General features: G+C 41.8%; 1 protein-coding gene across 4 annotated transcripts in view; it reads right to left on the bottom strand.

The window, feature by feature from the left end:
* Positions 1-4,381: 4,381 nt before the first annotated feature.
* The window catches only part of LOC128203655 (uncharacterized), a 33,824-nt gene continuing 20,742 nt past the window's right edge, over positions 4,382-17,463 (bottom strand). For all 4 annotated transcript variants that reach the window (XM_052905154.1, XM_052905156.1, XM_052905157.1 and 1 more), the window contains 2 exons: positions 10,111-10,168; positions 4,382-6,915 (listed from right to left, as the gene is read on the bottom strand). In XM_052905154.1, coding sequence (XP_052761114.1) covers positions 4,643-6,915; positions 10,111-10,168 — 2,331 coding nt within the window. In that variant the 3' untranslated portion in view covers positions 4,382-4,642. The remainder of the gene's footprint in view (positions 6,916-10,110; positions 10,169-17,463) is intronic.

Raw genomic sequence — 17,463 nt, 5'->3', positions numbered from 1 at the left:
CGGGAGGCGAGACATGGACCTTTCAAAGTGACGGCCATCAAACAAACTTACCTTATGCAGGTATGTTTTGTGTGTTTTCCATTCATTAGCCCGGATGATATTAAAATGAAATGTTTTGTGGGATTATGCCGAAACGTTTCTATTGATTTTGCGTTTCTCTTGCAATGGCTGTGAGTAAATAAACCGTTCACATAGTCAGATCATTATAAAAGGACATGCGGAGTAATTTAGTCCCAACTTGAGTCATTTACAATTATATATATATAAGATATCCAACAGTTGATTTTTCTTATTATTTGCAAAGCTTATTTCTTAAGTTCACAAATGTTGGGGGGGGGGGTGCCCTTGTCACCTGAAGCGACGCTCCACCCGTGAGCTGCCATGGTACGTAATAAACAAACACAAGAGGAAGATAAACGGAAGGAAAATATCATTTATTGAAATAGCACTCCTGCTTTAATAAAAAACACGAGAAATTTAAAAATTTAAATATGATTAAAACTTAATGATTAAAATTATAATAATGATGATTAGAAATAGATGCTGAATATTGTTTTGGTGGTGATGATGCAGTTGTTTTTATTTTAAAGGATATTCCCAGGATCACAGCTATCGTATGAGGCCATGGTATAGTCGCTGATATATCTTCCCCGACTACCTGACGTACTCCCACGCACCTGTATTTCTTCGCACCAACTGCCGTCGACAAAACAACAACCAAACATAAGATACAAAATACAAAAAAAGTATTTTAAGTAAAAATATATATTTTGTATTTTTAGTTTTAACGGATATTGATGGTAAATCATCTAAACAATCCGAATTTAAGAAAAAAAACGAATTTCGGCATTTTCTGTTGGTTTTAGAAATTTTACAGTGAGAGTGTAAAAGGTGCCAGCATTTTCCCCAAGATTTTTTTAACCAAACCCGGGTAGCAGAAAATGTTTATCTCATTTTCGTGTGTACTAATATAAAATTATATAATATTGCACATTTGTGCAGACATTTTATGATAACGGTAGGTTGCTTCGTCTGTATTGGGATTTATGATAATATCTAGAATGGAAATAGTAAATGTCTTGACAAGTGGATAGTCTGATGAAATATGTAAGTACACGCATAGTTAACATGTTTCAGCGTCTATGGTACCGGAAGTGTCCCTCCATGCAACCGGAAGTGACTGAAGTGATGCTGCGCCAGTGAGCAGCTATGGTATAAATTTAACAACACAGCTGGATTCAATAGCTGGATAATCATTGATGCAACAAAGATGAAAGATGCAATTATATTCGAAGTTGATTAATATTATAATTACGATTGAATACGTGATAAAGATGACGATAACGGTGGTACCTTTGCTGCTGCTGCTGCTTCTACTACTAATATTGTTGTTATTACATAGGATAATGATGGTTATCCAGATGTTAGCAGGGACATACTGTTAAACATTAATGAAAGTCTTTGATTTGGCAGAAAACATCCCCACAGACCCGTCTGCCCAACAGAGCGATTATGGAGTTTGCCAGCAAGGGAGTGATATCTCTTTTATGGCACGATGGACGTATCGTGGCGACGCCTCACCGATGACGACACCTCACCGATAACGAAATGGGAGATACCTCACCGATGACGCAATGGGCGACTTCTCACCGATGACGACACTTCACCGATGACGCTATGGGCGACACCTCACCGATGACGCTATGGGTGATACCTCACCGATGACGCAATGGTTGATACCTAACCGATGACGCAATGGGTTATACCTAACCAATGAAGCTTTGGAAGGCACCTCACCGATGACGCAATGGATGATACCTCATCGATGACGCAATGGACGACACCTCACCGATTACGCAATGGGCGACTTCTCACCGAGGAAGACACTTCACCGATGACGCTATGGGTGATACATCGGCCGTTGACGCTATGGGTGACACCTCACCGTTGACGCTATGGGCGACACCTCACCATTGACGCTATGGGCGACACCTCACCGAAGCCGCAATGGGCGACTTCTCACCGAGAGAGACACCTCACCGATGACGCTATGGGCGATACATCACCGTTGAAGCTATGGGTGACACCTCACCGTTGACGCTATGGGCGACACCTCACCGAAGACGCAATGCGCGACACCTCATCGATGACGATCCCTCACCGAGGAGGCTATGGGAGACACCTCGCCGATGACGCTATGGGCGACACATCAGCGATGACGCTATGGGTGTCACCTCAGCGATGACGCTATGTGTGATACCTCACCGATGACACTATGGGTGATACCTCACCGATGACGCAATGGGCGACACCTCATTGATGACGCTATTGGCGACACCTCAGCAAAACGCTATGGGGGATACATCACCGTTGACGCTATGGGCGACACCTCACCGATGACGTAATCGGCGACACCCCATGACGCTATAGCAAGGCCTCACTGATGACGACACCTAACCGATGACGCTATGGCGAGGCCTCACTGATGACGACACCTCGACGATGACGTTATGGGCGACGCCTCACTGATGACAACACCTCGACGATGACGTTATGGGCGACGCCTCACTGATGACGACACCTCGACGATGACGACACCTCGACGATGACGCTATGGGCGACACCTCACTGATGACGACACCTCGACGATGACGACACCTCGACGATGACGCTATGGGCGACGCCTCACTGATGATGACACCTCGACGATGACGCTATGGGCGACATCTCACTGATGACGATACCTCGACGATGAGTTGACGCCTCACTGATGACGACACCTCGACGATGACGCTATGGGCGACGCCTCGCTGATGACGACACCTCGACGATGACGCTATTGGGGACACCTCACTGATGACGACACCTCGACGATGACGCTATGGGCGACACCTCACTGATGACGACACCTTGACCATGACGACACCTCGACGATGACGCTATGGGCGACGCCCCACCGATGACGATACCTCACCAATGACGCAATCTTGTTACCAGTAATTAATATTATCCATATATGCATTATCTAAGAAGTCGTTAAAGGTGTATCACTCAAGAATTATGCTTTTTATACACGTGTATGTATTGATATTAAATACGAGTGTCACTTTAAATTTGTTTACAATAAAAAAAAATCGGTGAATTGCTATAAGTATACATTTATAGTGAACATGTTGATGTTTCTTATTTATAAAACGGTCAAATTTAAAGAATAAAATGATATGACTAAACTGTTATATATTAAATAATAATAATTGACATGGAACAGTGTATAAGGTTCTTGAAGAACGTTGGCTGTGTCTGCAATTTGTGTGGTTTGACGCCAGGTCAATCGTAACAACTCGGCCATCTCCGGCAAGCTACGAGATAGACCTCGTAAATAGTAGTAAGGTGATAGATGTGCCCGCCTTCTGGTAGTGAAATGGTCTGGTAGTAGATGTGTCCGACAGTCACCAAAATATATATTCATATAAATGCTATCAGATGCATTTCGGAGCCTGCTAAAATCTACAACCGTAAAGTGTGTATTTGTAGACAAAAACATTTTTACTGACTTTTGCTTAAATAAGAAATACTTTGCCTTGCATGATTATTTTGATATAACGTACTTCTTATGACAACATCATGAGTGTGTTGTATAATTTTTACGTATCTTACTTCAATACCAAGTAAACATTTATTATCCAGTCTTAAATTTGACTTCTTAGTCATATACTATTAGCTTATCATCATCTTCATCATCATCATCATCCTCCCACCACCACCATCACCAACAACAATACCATCATCATCATCATCGTCGTCATCATCCTCCCACCACCACCATCACCATCACCAACAACACTACCATCATCATCATCATCGTCGTCATCATCCTCCCACCACCACCATCACCATCACCAACAACAATACCATCATCATCATCATCATCATCGTCATCATCCTCCCACCACCACCATCACCAACAACAATACCATCATCATCATCATCATCGTCGTCGTTGTAGTCGCCGTCATCACTACCACCAGTATCATCATCATTATAATCATTATCATCAACACAACCACCACCACCATCGCCGTCGTCATCATCATCATCATCACTATCATATCATCATCATCACCAGCGTCACAACCACCACCACCATAATCACCATCATCACTGACGTCTACATCGTTGTCGTCGTCATTATCATCATCATCATCATCATCGACATCGTCGCCGTGGCGAAGTAAGTACTTTTCATTTATCAAATGATATCACATTAAACTAGGAAATTTGTTAATTTATTAAGGGATTCTTTTTTTAAAAAGTCGATCAAGTTGAACCGACTATTGCACGTGTTGATTACGGACTGTTGTGTTATAATTAAAAAAGAAAGTTTTCATATAAGTTCGATATATTTAATAACACCAGCCACAACGACATTGCTGTGTACAGTTAAATCAATTTTAGGATGCATGCAAATACACAACATAAATCAAATTAACTTTGAATACACATAGAAAGTGGTTGATAATAATTAGTTCCGGGAAAAGTAACATATATTTCTATAAATAGAATGACACTTCCCCATTGATTGTTTCACTGTTTTTCATCAAACATGAATTCCCATAATCGATGCTAACATTTAACTTATTGTTCACATTTTGGTGAATTTGAAATGAAGCCCTTCACTCGTAATGTCAAACTTGAGAACCTCGAATGACGGCGAACTGTTCATATGTTCTACGATGTCTTTCATCTCACTGGCAGGTTTCACCGTGCAGCCCATGTAGCATGTAATGGTGTGTGGTATGTTCTTCATCGTCTCTATCAGACTCCGCACCGCCTCCGCTGTCATTGTCACACACCCAAGTGTAAAATGGGTGATGGAGGCTGGAGGGAGGAGGTGGAGCTCACCTAGATCTGTAAACCATATCTCAAGGCGTTGTAACTGAGGGAGACTTGGTAGTGTATCCACAAGTAACTGGACATTCTTAACGTGATGTAACTCAACATCTTGTAGTTTACTCCACCTTTGATCGTTTTTAAATAATCTAAATATGTACATTTCAACATTCGATGATACACTATTTAAGATACATGTTGTTATATGTGTTGGATCAACCTGCACACGTGTTGTATTGTGTCCCCGTATACGCAGATATTCCAGCCTGTGACACTGGGACAGGTCATACTGCCCATCATGGTACCACAGTGTCACTACTTTGAGGGAGTCGGAGGAGGATGTGATCACCTCCTGCACCTCTTCCCCATTAATTTGATCATGCCATCCATCGATGTCTAGTGACTGAATACGTTCCTTGTTTATCATCATCAGCTTTTTTAACACTACGACATCCCTGTTACTATGAATCCTGAAGTGTGCGAGATAGAGCGGTATGTCACCATAGTTGTTCGCCTTGGCTTCACGGTGTCCTGAGAGAATCAGGCGCTGAAGTAGTATAGCCTCTCTACTGTAGAGTGATGGTTGGAATGGTGGTCTAGAACTATTGAACCACGAAGACATTTGTACACCGAGCTCGGGCTTCATTCCACATATGAAAATAAATGTCTGAGAAACATCTCCCAAGATATTTTCCGTATTATCTTGTTCGTACTTGTTTGATAGCTGACTGTAGTCGTTTTCATTCAAACATAAATGAAGAGCCGCTAAAAACTCTTGAAGTGTTTTATGAAAGAATGAAAAGTGAGATGATCTCTTGATCAATGAGTTGGATTTCTTCTCCGTGAGTAAGCCTGACTTTAATGCAAATTCAACCTGCTCCCTGCTTAACAAAGCGTTGACTGTTTTGTTGCTGAAAACAACAGACGAATCTCTGCACTCTGAATATAAAGTTGTGTATGCTAACTTTGCCAGCGCAAGGTAAACCGTGGGATTTTGCATGAAGCATTCGTGTTCCTTTAATACAGATGGCAGTTCAATTTCCGGAATGTTATTCCCGCTTTGCATATTACTAAGTCTACATGATAGCATGTTTATCACGCCAGCATAAATGTCACACTTTGAATCGGTTAACGATTTGCCCTCGAACCACAGGCACACGAGCTGGGTGATACTGATAGGTGCTGACAATAATCCTTCAAGATCCTTCTCTGACACCATTTCCATGAAAGCCTCTGATGTCCGTTCATCCTCATTTCCCCCATTAAGAATGTTGATGATATTTTCCACGAGTTGCTTTGTGTCTGCTGCTCCTTCTATTTCAAGATATTTGTCGATCTTTGAATCCTGCACTCTAAACTGTGACATTCGCCAGGGACGCGTTGTCGTGAGGAGTGTGGCCTTGTTGGCCGAATTTCGGAAAGGGATGACTTTTTCCTCAGTTTTGCAGGTACAGTTTACGTTTTCCGGATGGGTCCATTCGTCGAGGCCGTCAGCTATGATTAAACATGTTTCACTTTCCAGCACCGTCTGTAATAGCCGGTAACCATCATCGGCATCCTTCTCGTGGTAGATTTTACGTATAAGTTGATCCTTGATCATTTCTGCTAGATCACACGTTTTACCTGAATCTCGTAGGGTGACATGAAACAAAAATGCAAACTCTTTGAAGAATTCTGGGTCGGCAAAGCTTGTTTTAACACCGACGTTTTCCTCCGTTAGTAAATACTGGTGAGTCCATTCCAGGGCACACATTATGGAGAATGTAGATTTGCCATTGCCCGGTTCTCCAACAAGGAAAACATTTCTGAGCAACTGAATTTCTTTTACGAAAACATCTGAAAATTTTGCAACTTCTTGACCATTTTCTTTGTTGTCAATTTTGCCGATTTTTCGATGATCTTTCTCCACAATTTTCGGTGCCACGTAGAATTTCCTGAGTTTGGCGTTCTTTTCTCCAAGAATGGGAGATATCGGCATGTCGGCCAACGTGGTTCGGTAATGGTTTGCCAAACGTAGTCGTAATCCTGAAGTAAATGTAAAGATGTATCATTAAAAACATAGAAATAAGAACATATACGTTTGCATTATCACAAACCACTTGGTGAGAAAACAGGAATCAGTTTTGTGACAAGACGCTCGGAACAAAAGATAAAAATAAGCAATATCACAAGATCCTTGATGCAGACGATTAGTAATATCAACAGACGCTTGTAAAGAAGATTAGAAGCAGAATTATCAAAAGACGTCTGTTGCAAAAAATAAGTAGTAGCCTTTAACAAGAGGCCCGGGACCAAAGATAAGAAGCAGCATTATCACAAGATGCTTGTTACAGAAGATAAGTAGCAGCCTTTACCAATACATTTGGTCCAGAAGATAAGTAACAGCATTATTACAAGACGCTTGGTACATAAAGATAAGAGACAGAATTATTACAAGACGCTTGTTACAGAAGATAAGAAGCAGCATTATCACAAGACGCTTGGTACAGACAATAAAAAGCAGCATTGTCACAAGACGCTCAGTTCAGCAGATAAGAAGTAGCATTATCACAAGACGCTTAGTACAGAAGATAAGTAGCAGCAATATCACAAGACGCTTGTTGCAGAATATACGTAGCAGCATTATCATAAGACGATTAGAAGCAACATTATAAGTATATATCACAAGTTTCCGGTACGGATAAAAGTCCGACCCGGGTGCCCGCGCGTAAACTGGTAACGAGGCTTGCCGAGTCACCGGCCACGCAACGTGCCCGAGGGTCGGATTTTCCTATTCGGACCGGAAAAACATGACTGATATTTTTTCTTGCACATCTAAAATTATCAAATTGTGGTAAAATTGATATAGAAAACGCACTTATGTACATTTTACGAACCAGCGCGTGCGACATCGTTTACTGACGTCATAAACCGCAATTATTTTAGTTTAGTTTAAACATATTTATTTTACAACGATTGTGAAACACGTTATTACAACATTATATTAATCACTCTCGTTGGCACGATATTACGCGAGAGTGTGGTCTTGTGTTGTGAGGGAAACCGGAGAACCCGGAGGAAACCCACTTGTCCGACTTGGTGACCACATACCAAACTCACATGCGCCCAAGCCGGGAATCGAACCCGGGTCGATTAGGTGAGAAGCGAGCGCGCTAACCACTGCGCTAACCGGACAACCAATTATTTTAAATAACTATTGATGTCAAATAGTTACTCTGAAAATCGCGTTTTTTATGATTATTTATTTCCAATTTTAATCAAAAGTCTTGCATACTTATATATTTGATTGCGCTTTACTGAAATGGTTAAATATACTTTTCATAAACCAAACAATAAAATAAATAAAAAGTGACACGTGTATGCGCGCGACTCATCTAGCATAGGAGGTGTAAGACGGGGTTTTCCAGCACTGGTGACATAACCGGAAACACACGTCCGGTATGCAAAAATATCATAAGACGCTTGGTACAGGTGATATGAAGCAGAAATATCACAAGACGCTTGGTAAGAAGAAAGGCAGCAATAGTGTAATGGTTGTATAAGTTAAAAGTTGTATGCGTTCTTAAAAGTATCTATCATGTGTTTCCGGTACGGATAGAAAAATCCGACCCGAGGGCACGCGCGTAAGCCGGTAACGAGGCTTTCCGAGTTACCGGTCACGCAGCGTGCACGAGGGTCGGATTTTTCGATCCGGACCGGAAAAACATGATTTGATGTTTTTTCTTGCATACCTAAAATTATGAATTAGTGGGAAAATTGACGTAGAAAACGTACTTTAGTACATTTCAGCAAAAAGCGCGTGCGACGTTGTGTACTGACTTCATCAAGCGCAGTCATTTTAAATCACTATCGACGTCAAACAGTTTCTTTAAAAATCGCGCTTTTACGATTATTTCTTTTCAATTTTAATTAAAAGTATTGTATACTTATATTTATGATTCCGCTTTATTGAAATTGCATACTATACTTTTCATAAACCATACAATAAAAGAAATAAAAAAATGGCGCGTTGTTGCGCGTGACTCATCTTACCTGGGGGGTGTAAGATGAGTTTTTCCAGCACCGGTCACATGACCGGAAACACACGTCCGGATAGAACCCCCCCCCCCGACTCGATGGCACCTGCGTTGCCAGGTAACGAGGCTTGCCGAATTACCGGCTGAGCAGCGTGCCCGAGAGTCGGATTTTTCGATCTGGAACCGAGGAACCGACACATATGATAGACATTTTTCTAGCATACCTTGAATTACAATATTTTGTGAAAAAATACATGGAAAAGCGCATGTTTGTACATTTTACCAAAAAGGGCGTGCGATGATGTTTACTCACGGCATGACGCGCAGTAAGTTTTATTCACGGCATACGTCAAGAAGTTTCTGAGTATCACGTCTTTTAAGGGTTACTTTTTGTTTTGAAGGTATATTTTAGTCAAGTTTATGTTTATCGCACTATTCTATTGAAATCTCATAATTATAGTTACATTAAGTGTATAATAAAAGAAATAGAAAGTATAACGTCGCAGCGCGTGACTCATCTGGCATCATGGTAGGGGTGCCAGATGGAATTTTCTTGCATACCGGACGTGTGTTTCCGGTCATGTGACCAGTGGTGGAAAAAACCCGTCTTACACACCCCATGTAAGAGGATTCAAGCGCAACAACTCGCCACTTCTTATTTCTTTTCTTGTATGGAATATGAAAAGTAAATTATTCCATTTCGATAAAGCGCAATTAAATATATAAGTATTCGCGCTTTTTGGTGAAATGCACAAAACAAAAGTGCGTTTTCTACGTCAATTTTTCCACAAATTGATAATTTAAGACATGCAAAAAAAAATAAGCATGTGTTTCCGGTCCGGATCGAAAATTCCGACCCTCGGGCACGCTGCGTGTCCGATAACTCGGAAAGCCTCGTTACCGGCTTACGCGCGTGCCCTCGGGTCGGATTTTTCTATCCGTACCGGAAACACATGATACTTATATTCCAGCACGGCTGACGTCACCGGAAATGCCTATCCGGTGTGCTAGAAATGCAGAGTTTCAACACATTCTTATCTTTCTTAACGAAAGTTAGTGGGCGGAAACCATTTTTCTTTCTTAGAAACAGTGACCTACACACTACTTCTCATAAGCAACCCCAAGCTAGCTCTTTACGTAAGCCACCATACACACAGTTTCATCCATATCCATATACGTCAATTTGATCAAAAGCATCTCTTACCTTCCTTCAATATCTCCCCTTCGTTCTCAGCACTGATCTTGAAATCGTCTGTTTCCAGCTGTCAACAAAAAGATCAAGACATTAAGCATCCCACAATTCAAAGGCTATTTGAAAAAAAATATAAATAATAAACTTATATTATAAAGACAATTTGAACGGAAAACAGCTTTACTACATTAGTAAGTGTATGTACGTTGTCATAGAGGTGACATGTGTTAATAAAACTATTTTTTATCTCGTGATCACGACTAAATTACTCGTTCCCACGACTTGCATGTTTTTGCCACGACTTAATAATTTCGAAGCCACCACTTCGTACGTTTAAGACGTGGGAGGGTTCAGACCAGTTGACGATTTGAGTCGTGGGTCTGTCATGGGTCGTGACCCATCGGTACGCAACCTTGGTTTGGCCTCGCTTCTAATAAGGTCAAATAGTGACTCCCACCTACACTTAAGTCCGGTGATCTAATTAGGTACATGGTCAAATAAATATGACTCCCCACCTACACTAAAGTCCGTTGATCTTATCAAATGCAAGGTCAAACAGGGGCCCCGACCATTACAAAAGTCCAGTGAACAAATCAGGTACATGGTCAAAAAGGGACCCTACCTACACTAAAGTCCGATGATCTAATTAGGTGCAAGTTCAAATAGGGACCCACCTACACTAAAGTCCGGTGATCTAATAAGGTGCAAGTACAAATAGGGCCCCGACCTACACTAAGGTCAGGTAATCTAATTAGGTGCAAGCTCAAATAGGGACCCCACCTACACTAAAGTCCGTTGATCTAATTAGGTGCAAGTACAAATAGGGACCCCACCTACACTAAAGTCAGGTGATCTAATTAGGTGCAAGTTCAAATAGGGACCCCACCTACACTAAAGTCAGGTGATCTAATTAGGTGCAAGTACAAATAGGGACCCCACCTACACTAAAGTCAGGTAATCTAATTAGGTGCAAGTTCAAATAGGGACCCCACCTACACTAAAGTCAGGTGATCTAATTAGGTGCAAGTTCAAATAGGGACACCACCAGCACTAAAATTCGTTGATCTAATTAGGTGCAAGTACAAATAGGGACCCCACCTACACTAAAGTCCGTTGATCTAATTAGGTGCAAGTTCAAATAGGGACCCCACCTACACTAAAGTCCGTTGTTCTAATTAGGTGCAAGTTCAAAAAGGGGCCCCTCATACACTAAAGTCCGTTGATCTAATTAGGTGCAAGCACAAATAGGGGCCCAACTTACACTAAGTCCGTTGATCTAATTAGGTGCAACTACAAATAAGGGCCCCACCTACACTAAAGTCAGGTGATCTAATTAGGTACAAGGTCAAATAGGTACCTCCACCTACACTAAAGTCAGGTGATCAATTAGGTACAAGCACAAATAGGTACCTCCACCTACACTAAAGTCAGGTGATCTAATTAATTTAGGTACATGGTCAAATAGGTACCTCCACCTAAACTAAAGTCAGGTTATCTAATTAGTTACAAGGTCAAGTAGGTACCCCCACCTACACTAAAGTCAGGTGATCTAATTAGTTACAAGGTCAAGTAGGTACCCCCACCTACACTAAAGTCAGGTGATCAAATAAGGTACATGGTCAAATAGGTACCTCCACCTACACTAAAGTCCGTTGATCTAATTAGGTACAAGGTCAAATAGGGACCCCACCTACACTAAAGTCCGTTGATCTAATTAGGTGCAAGTACAAATAGGGACCCCACCTACACTAAAGTCCGGTGATCTAATAAGGTGCAAGTACAAATAGGGACCCCACCTACACTAAAGTCAGATGATCTAATAAGGTGCAAGTTTAAAAAGGGACACCACCTACACTTAAGTCCGGTGATCTAATAAGGTGCAAGTTCAAATAGGGACACCACCTACACTAAAGTCCGTTGATCTAATTAGGTGCAAGTTCAAATAGGGACCCAACCTACTAAAGTCAGTTGATCCAATTAGGTGCAAGTTCAAATAGGGACCCCACTTACACTAAAGTCCGTTGATCTAATTAGGTGCAAGTTCAAATAGGGACACCACCTACACTAAAGTCCGTTGATCTAATTAGGTGCAAGTTCAAATAGGGACACCACCTACACTAAAGTCCGGTGATCTAATTAGGTGCAAGTTCAAATAGGGACACCACCTACACTAAAGTCCGTTGATCTAATTAGGTGCAAGTTCAAATAGGGACCCACCACCTACACTAAAGTCAGGTGATCTAATTAGGTGCAAGTACAAATAGGGGACACCACCTACACTAAAGTCAGGTGATCTAATAAGGTGCAAGTACAAATAGGGGATCGCACCTACACTAAAGTCCGTTGATCTAATAAGGTGCAAGTTCAAATAAGGGACACCACCTACACTGAAGTCCGTTGATCTAATAAGGTGCAAGAACAAATAGGGACCCCACCTACACTAAAGTCCGTTGATCTAATTAGGAGCAAGTTCAAATAGGGACCCTACCTACACTAAAGTCCGGTGATCTAATTAGGTGCAAGTACAAATAGGGACCCCACCTACACTAAAGTCCGTTGATCTAATTAGGTGCAAGGTCAAATAGGTACCCCCACCTACACTAAAGTCCGTTGATCTAATTAGGTGCAAGTACAAATAGGTACCCCACCTACACTAAAGTCCGTTGATCTAATTAGGTGCAAGTACAAATAGGGACCCCACCTACACTAAAGTCCGTTGATCTAATTAGGTGCAAGTACAAATAGGGACCCCACCTACACTAAAGTCCGTTGATCTAATTAGGTGCAAGTACAAATAGGGACCCCACCTACACTAAAGTCCATTGATCTAATTAGGTGCAAGTACAAATAGGGACCCCACCTACACTAAAGTCCATTGATCTAATTAGGTGCACGTACAAATAGGGACCCCACCTACACTAAAGTCCGGTGATCTAATTAGGTGCAACTACAAATAGGGGCCCCACCTACACTAAAGTCCGTTGATCTAATTAGGTGCAAGTAACAATAGGGGCCCCTCCTACACTTAAGTCCGGTGATCTAATTAGGTGCAAGTAACAATAGGGGCCCCTCCTACACTAAAGTCCGATGATCTAATTAGGTGCAAGTACAAATAGGGACCCCACCTACACTAAAGTCCGTTGATCTAATTAGGTGCAAGTACAAATAGGGACCCCACCTACACTAAAGTCCATTGATCTAATTAGGTGCAAGTACAAATAGGGACCCACCTACACTAAAGTCCATTGATCTAATTAGGTGCACGTACAAATAGGGACCCCACCTACACTAAAGTCCGGTGATCTAATTAGGTGCAACTACAAATAGGGGCCCCACCTACACTAAAGTCCGTTGATCTAATTAGGTGCAAGTAACAATAGGGGCCCCTCCTACACTTAAGTCCGGTGATCTAATTAGGTGCAAGTAACAATAGGGGCCCCTCCTACACTAAAGTCCGATGATCTAATTAGGTGCAAGTACAAATAGGGACCCCACCTACACTAAAGTCCGTTGATCTAATTAGGTGCAAGTACAAATAGGGACCCCACCTACACTAAAGTCCGTTGATCTAATTAGGTGCAAGTACAAATAGGGGCCCCACCTACAGTAAAGTCAGGTGATCTTATTAGGTGCAAGTACAAATAGCAACCCCACCTACACTAAAGTCAGGTGATCTTATTAGGTGCAAGTACAAATAGCGACCCCACCTACACTAAAGTCAGGTTATCTAATTAGGTGCAAGTACAAAAAGGGGCCCCTCCTACACTAAAGTCAGGTAATCTAATTAGGTACAAGGTCAAATAGGGACCCCACCTACACTAAAGTCAGGTAATCTACTTAGGTGCAAGGTCAAATAGGGACCCCACCTACACTAAAGTCAGGTAATCTAATTAGGTGAGAGGTCAAATAGGGACCACACCTACACTAAAATCAGGTAATCTAATTAGGTGCAAGTACAAATAGGGACCCCACCTACACTAAAGTCAGGTCATCTAATTAGGTGCAAGTACAAATAGGGGCCCCTCCTACAATAAAGTCATGTAATCTAATTAGGTGCAAGTACAAATAGGGGCCCCTCCTACACTAAAGTCAGGTAATCTAATTAGGTACAAAGTCAAATAGGTACCCCAACCTACACTAAAGTAAGGTGATTTAATTAGGAACATGGTCAAATAGGGACCCCACCTACACTAAAGTCCGGTGATTTAATTAGGAACATGGTCAAATAGGGACTCCACATACACTAAAGTCCGGTGATTTAATTAGGAACATGGTCAAATAGGGACCCCACCTACACTAAAGTCTGTTGATCTAATTAGGTACAAGGTCAAATAGGTACCCCCAACTACACTAAAGTCTGTTGATCTAATTAGGTACAAGGTCAAATAGGTACCCCCACCTGCACTAAAGTCAGGTGATCAATTAGGTACAAGGTCAAATAGTTACCTCCACCTACACTACAGTCAGGTGATCTAATTAGGTACAAGGTCAAAGAGGTACCCCCACCTACACTAAAGTCCGGTGATCAATTAGGTACAAGGTCAAATAGGTACACCCACCTACACTAAAGTCAGGTGATCTAATTAGGTACATGGTCAAATAGGTACCTCCACCTACACTAAAGTCAGGTGATCTAATTAGGTACATGGTCAAATAGGCACCCCCACCTACACTAAAGTCAGGTGATCTAATTAGGTACAAGGTCAAATAGGTACCCCCACCTACACTAAAGTCAGGTGATCTAATTAGGTACAAGGTCAAATAGGTACCCCCACCTACACTAAAGTCAGGTTATCTAATTAGGTACATGGTCAAATAGGTACCCCCACCTACACTAAAGTCAGGTGATCTAATTAGGTACAAGGTCAAATAGGTACCCCCACCTACACTAAAGTCAGGTGATCTAATTAGGTACAAGGTCAAATAGGTACCCCCACCTACACTAAAGTCAGGTGATCTAATTAGGTGCAAGTACAAATAGGGACCCCTCCTACACTAAAGTCCGATGATCTAATTAGGTGCAAGTACAAATAGGGACCCCACCTACACTAAAGTCCGTTGATCTAATTAGGTGCAAGTACAAATAGGGACCCCACCTACACTAAAGCCCGTTGATCTAATTAGGTGCAAGTACAAATAGGGGCCCCACCTACAGTAAAGTCAGGTGATCTTATTAGGTGCAAGTACAAATAGCAACCCCACCTACACTAAAGTCAGGTGATCTTATTAGGTGCAAGTACAAATAGCGTTCCCACCTACACTAAAGTCAGGTTATCTAATTAGGTGCAAGTACAAAAAGGGGCCCCTCCTACACTAAAGTCAGGTAATCTAATTAGGTACAAGGTCAAATAGGGACCCCACCTACACTAAAGTCAGGTAATCTACTTAGGTGCAAGGTCAAATAGGGACCCCACCTACACTAAAGTCAGGTAATCTAATTAGGTGAGAGGTCAAATAGGGACCACACCTACACTAAAATCAGGTAATCTAATTAGGTGCAAGTACAAATAGGGACCCCACCTACACTAAAGTCAGGTCATCTAATTAGGTGCAAGTACAAATAGGGGCCCCTCCTACAATAAAGTCATGTAATCTAATTAGGTGCAAGTACAAATAGGGGCCCCTCCTACACTAAAGTCAGGTAATCTAATTAGGTACAAGGTCAAATAGGTACCCCAACCTACACTAAAGTCAGGTGATTTAATTAGGTACAAGGTCAAATAGGTACCCCACCTACACTAAAGTCCGGTGATTTAATTAGGAACATGGTCAAATAGGGACTCCACATACACTAAAGTCAGGTGATTTAATTAGGAACATGGTCAAATAGGGACCCCACCTACACTAAAGTCTGTTGATCTAATTAGGTACAAGGTCAAATAGGTACCCCCAACTACACTAAAGTCTGTTGATCTAATTAGGTACAAGGTCAAATAGGGACCCCCACCTGCACTAAAGTCAGGTGATCAATTAGGTACAAGGTCAAATAGTTACCTCCACCTACACTACAGTCAGGTGATCTAATTAGGTACAAGGTCAAAGAGGTACCCCCACCTACACTAAAGTCAGGTGATCTAATTAGGTACATGGTCAAATAGGTACACCCACCTACGCTAAAGTCAGGTGATCTAATTAGGTACATGGTCAAATAGGTACACCCACCTACACTAAAGTCAGGTGATCTAATTAGGTACAAGGTCAAATAGGTACCCCCACCTACACTAAAGTCAGGTGATCTAATTAGGTACATGGTCAAATAGGCACCCCCACCTACACTAAAGTCAGGTGATCTAATTAGGTACAAGGTCAAATAGGTACCCCCACCTACACTAAAGTCAGGTGATCTAATTAGGTACATGGTCAAATAGGCACCTCCACCTACACTAAAGTCAGGTGATCTAATTAGGTACAAGGTCAAATAGGTACCCCAACCTACACTAAAGTCAGGTAATCTAATTAGGTACAAGGTCAAATAGGTACCCCACTTACACTAAAGTCAGGTGATCTAATTAGGTACAAGGTCAAATAGGTACCCCCACCTACACTAAAGTAAGGTGATCTAATTAGGTACATGGTCAAATAGGTACCCCCACCTACACTAAAGTCAGGTGATCTAATTAGGTGCACGGTCAAAAAAGGGCCACACCAGCACTAAAATCTGGTGATCTAATTAGGTACAAGGTCAAATAGGTACCCCCACCTACACTAAAGTCAGGTGATCAATTAGGTACAAGGTCAAATAGGTACCTCCACCTACACTAAAGTCAGGTGATCTAATTAGGTACATGGTCAAATAGGTACCTCCACCTACACTAAAGTCAGGTGATCTAATTAGGTACATGGTCAAATAGGCACCCCCACCTACACTAAAGTCAGGTGTTCTAATTAGGTACAAGGTCAAATAGGTACCCCCACCTACACTAAAGTCAGGTGATCTAATTAGGTACAAGGTCAAATAGGTACCCCCACCTACACTAAAGTCAGGTGATCAAATTAGGTACATGGTCAAATAGGTACCCCCACCTACATTAAAGTCAGGTGATCTAATTAGGTACATGGTCAAATAGGGACCCCACTACACTAAAGTCCGGTGATCAAATTAAGTGCAAGATCAAATAGGGACCTCACCTATACTAAAGACCGGTGATTTAATTAGGTGCAAGCTCAAATAGGTACACCCGATTACACTAAAGTCAGGTGATCTAATTTGGTGCACGGTCAAAAAGGGGCCCAGCTACACTAGAGTCCGGTAATCTAATTAGGTGCAGTTGTCAAATAAGGACCACCACAGACACTAAAGTCCATTGATCTAATTAGGTGCATGGTCAAATAGGGACCCTACAAGTCCAGGAATCAATTAGATGC

This window comes from Mya arenaria, chromosome 9 (genome assembly GCF_026914265.1).
Source record: "Mya arenaria isolate MELC-2E11 chromosome 9, ASM2691426v1".
Classification (NCBI taxonomy): Eukaryota; Metazoa; Mollusca; class Bivalvia; order Myida; family Myidae; genus Mya; species Mya arenaria.
Note: the sequence above shows the minus strand (reverse complement) of the source record. Positions and strands in the feature narration are given on the sequence as shown.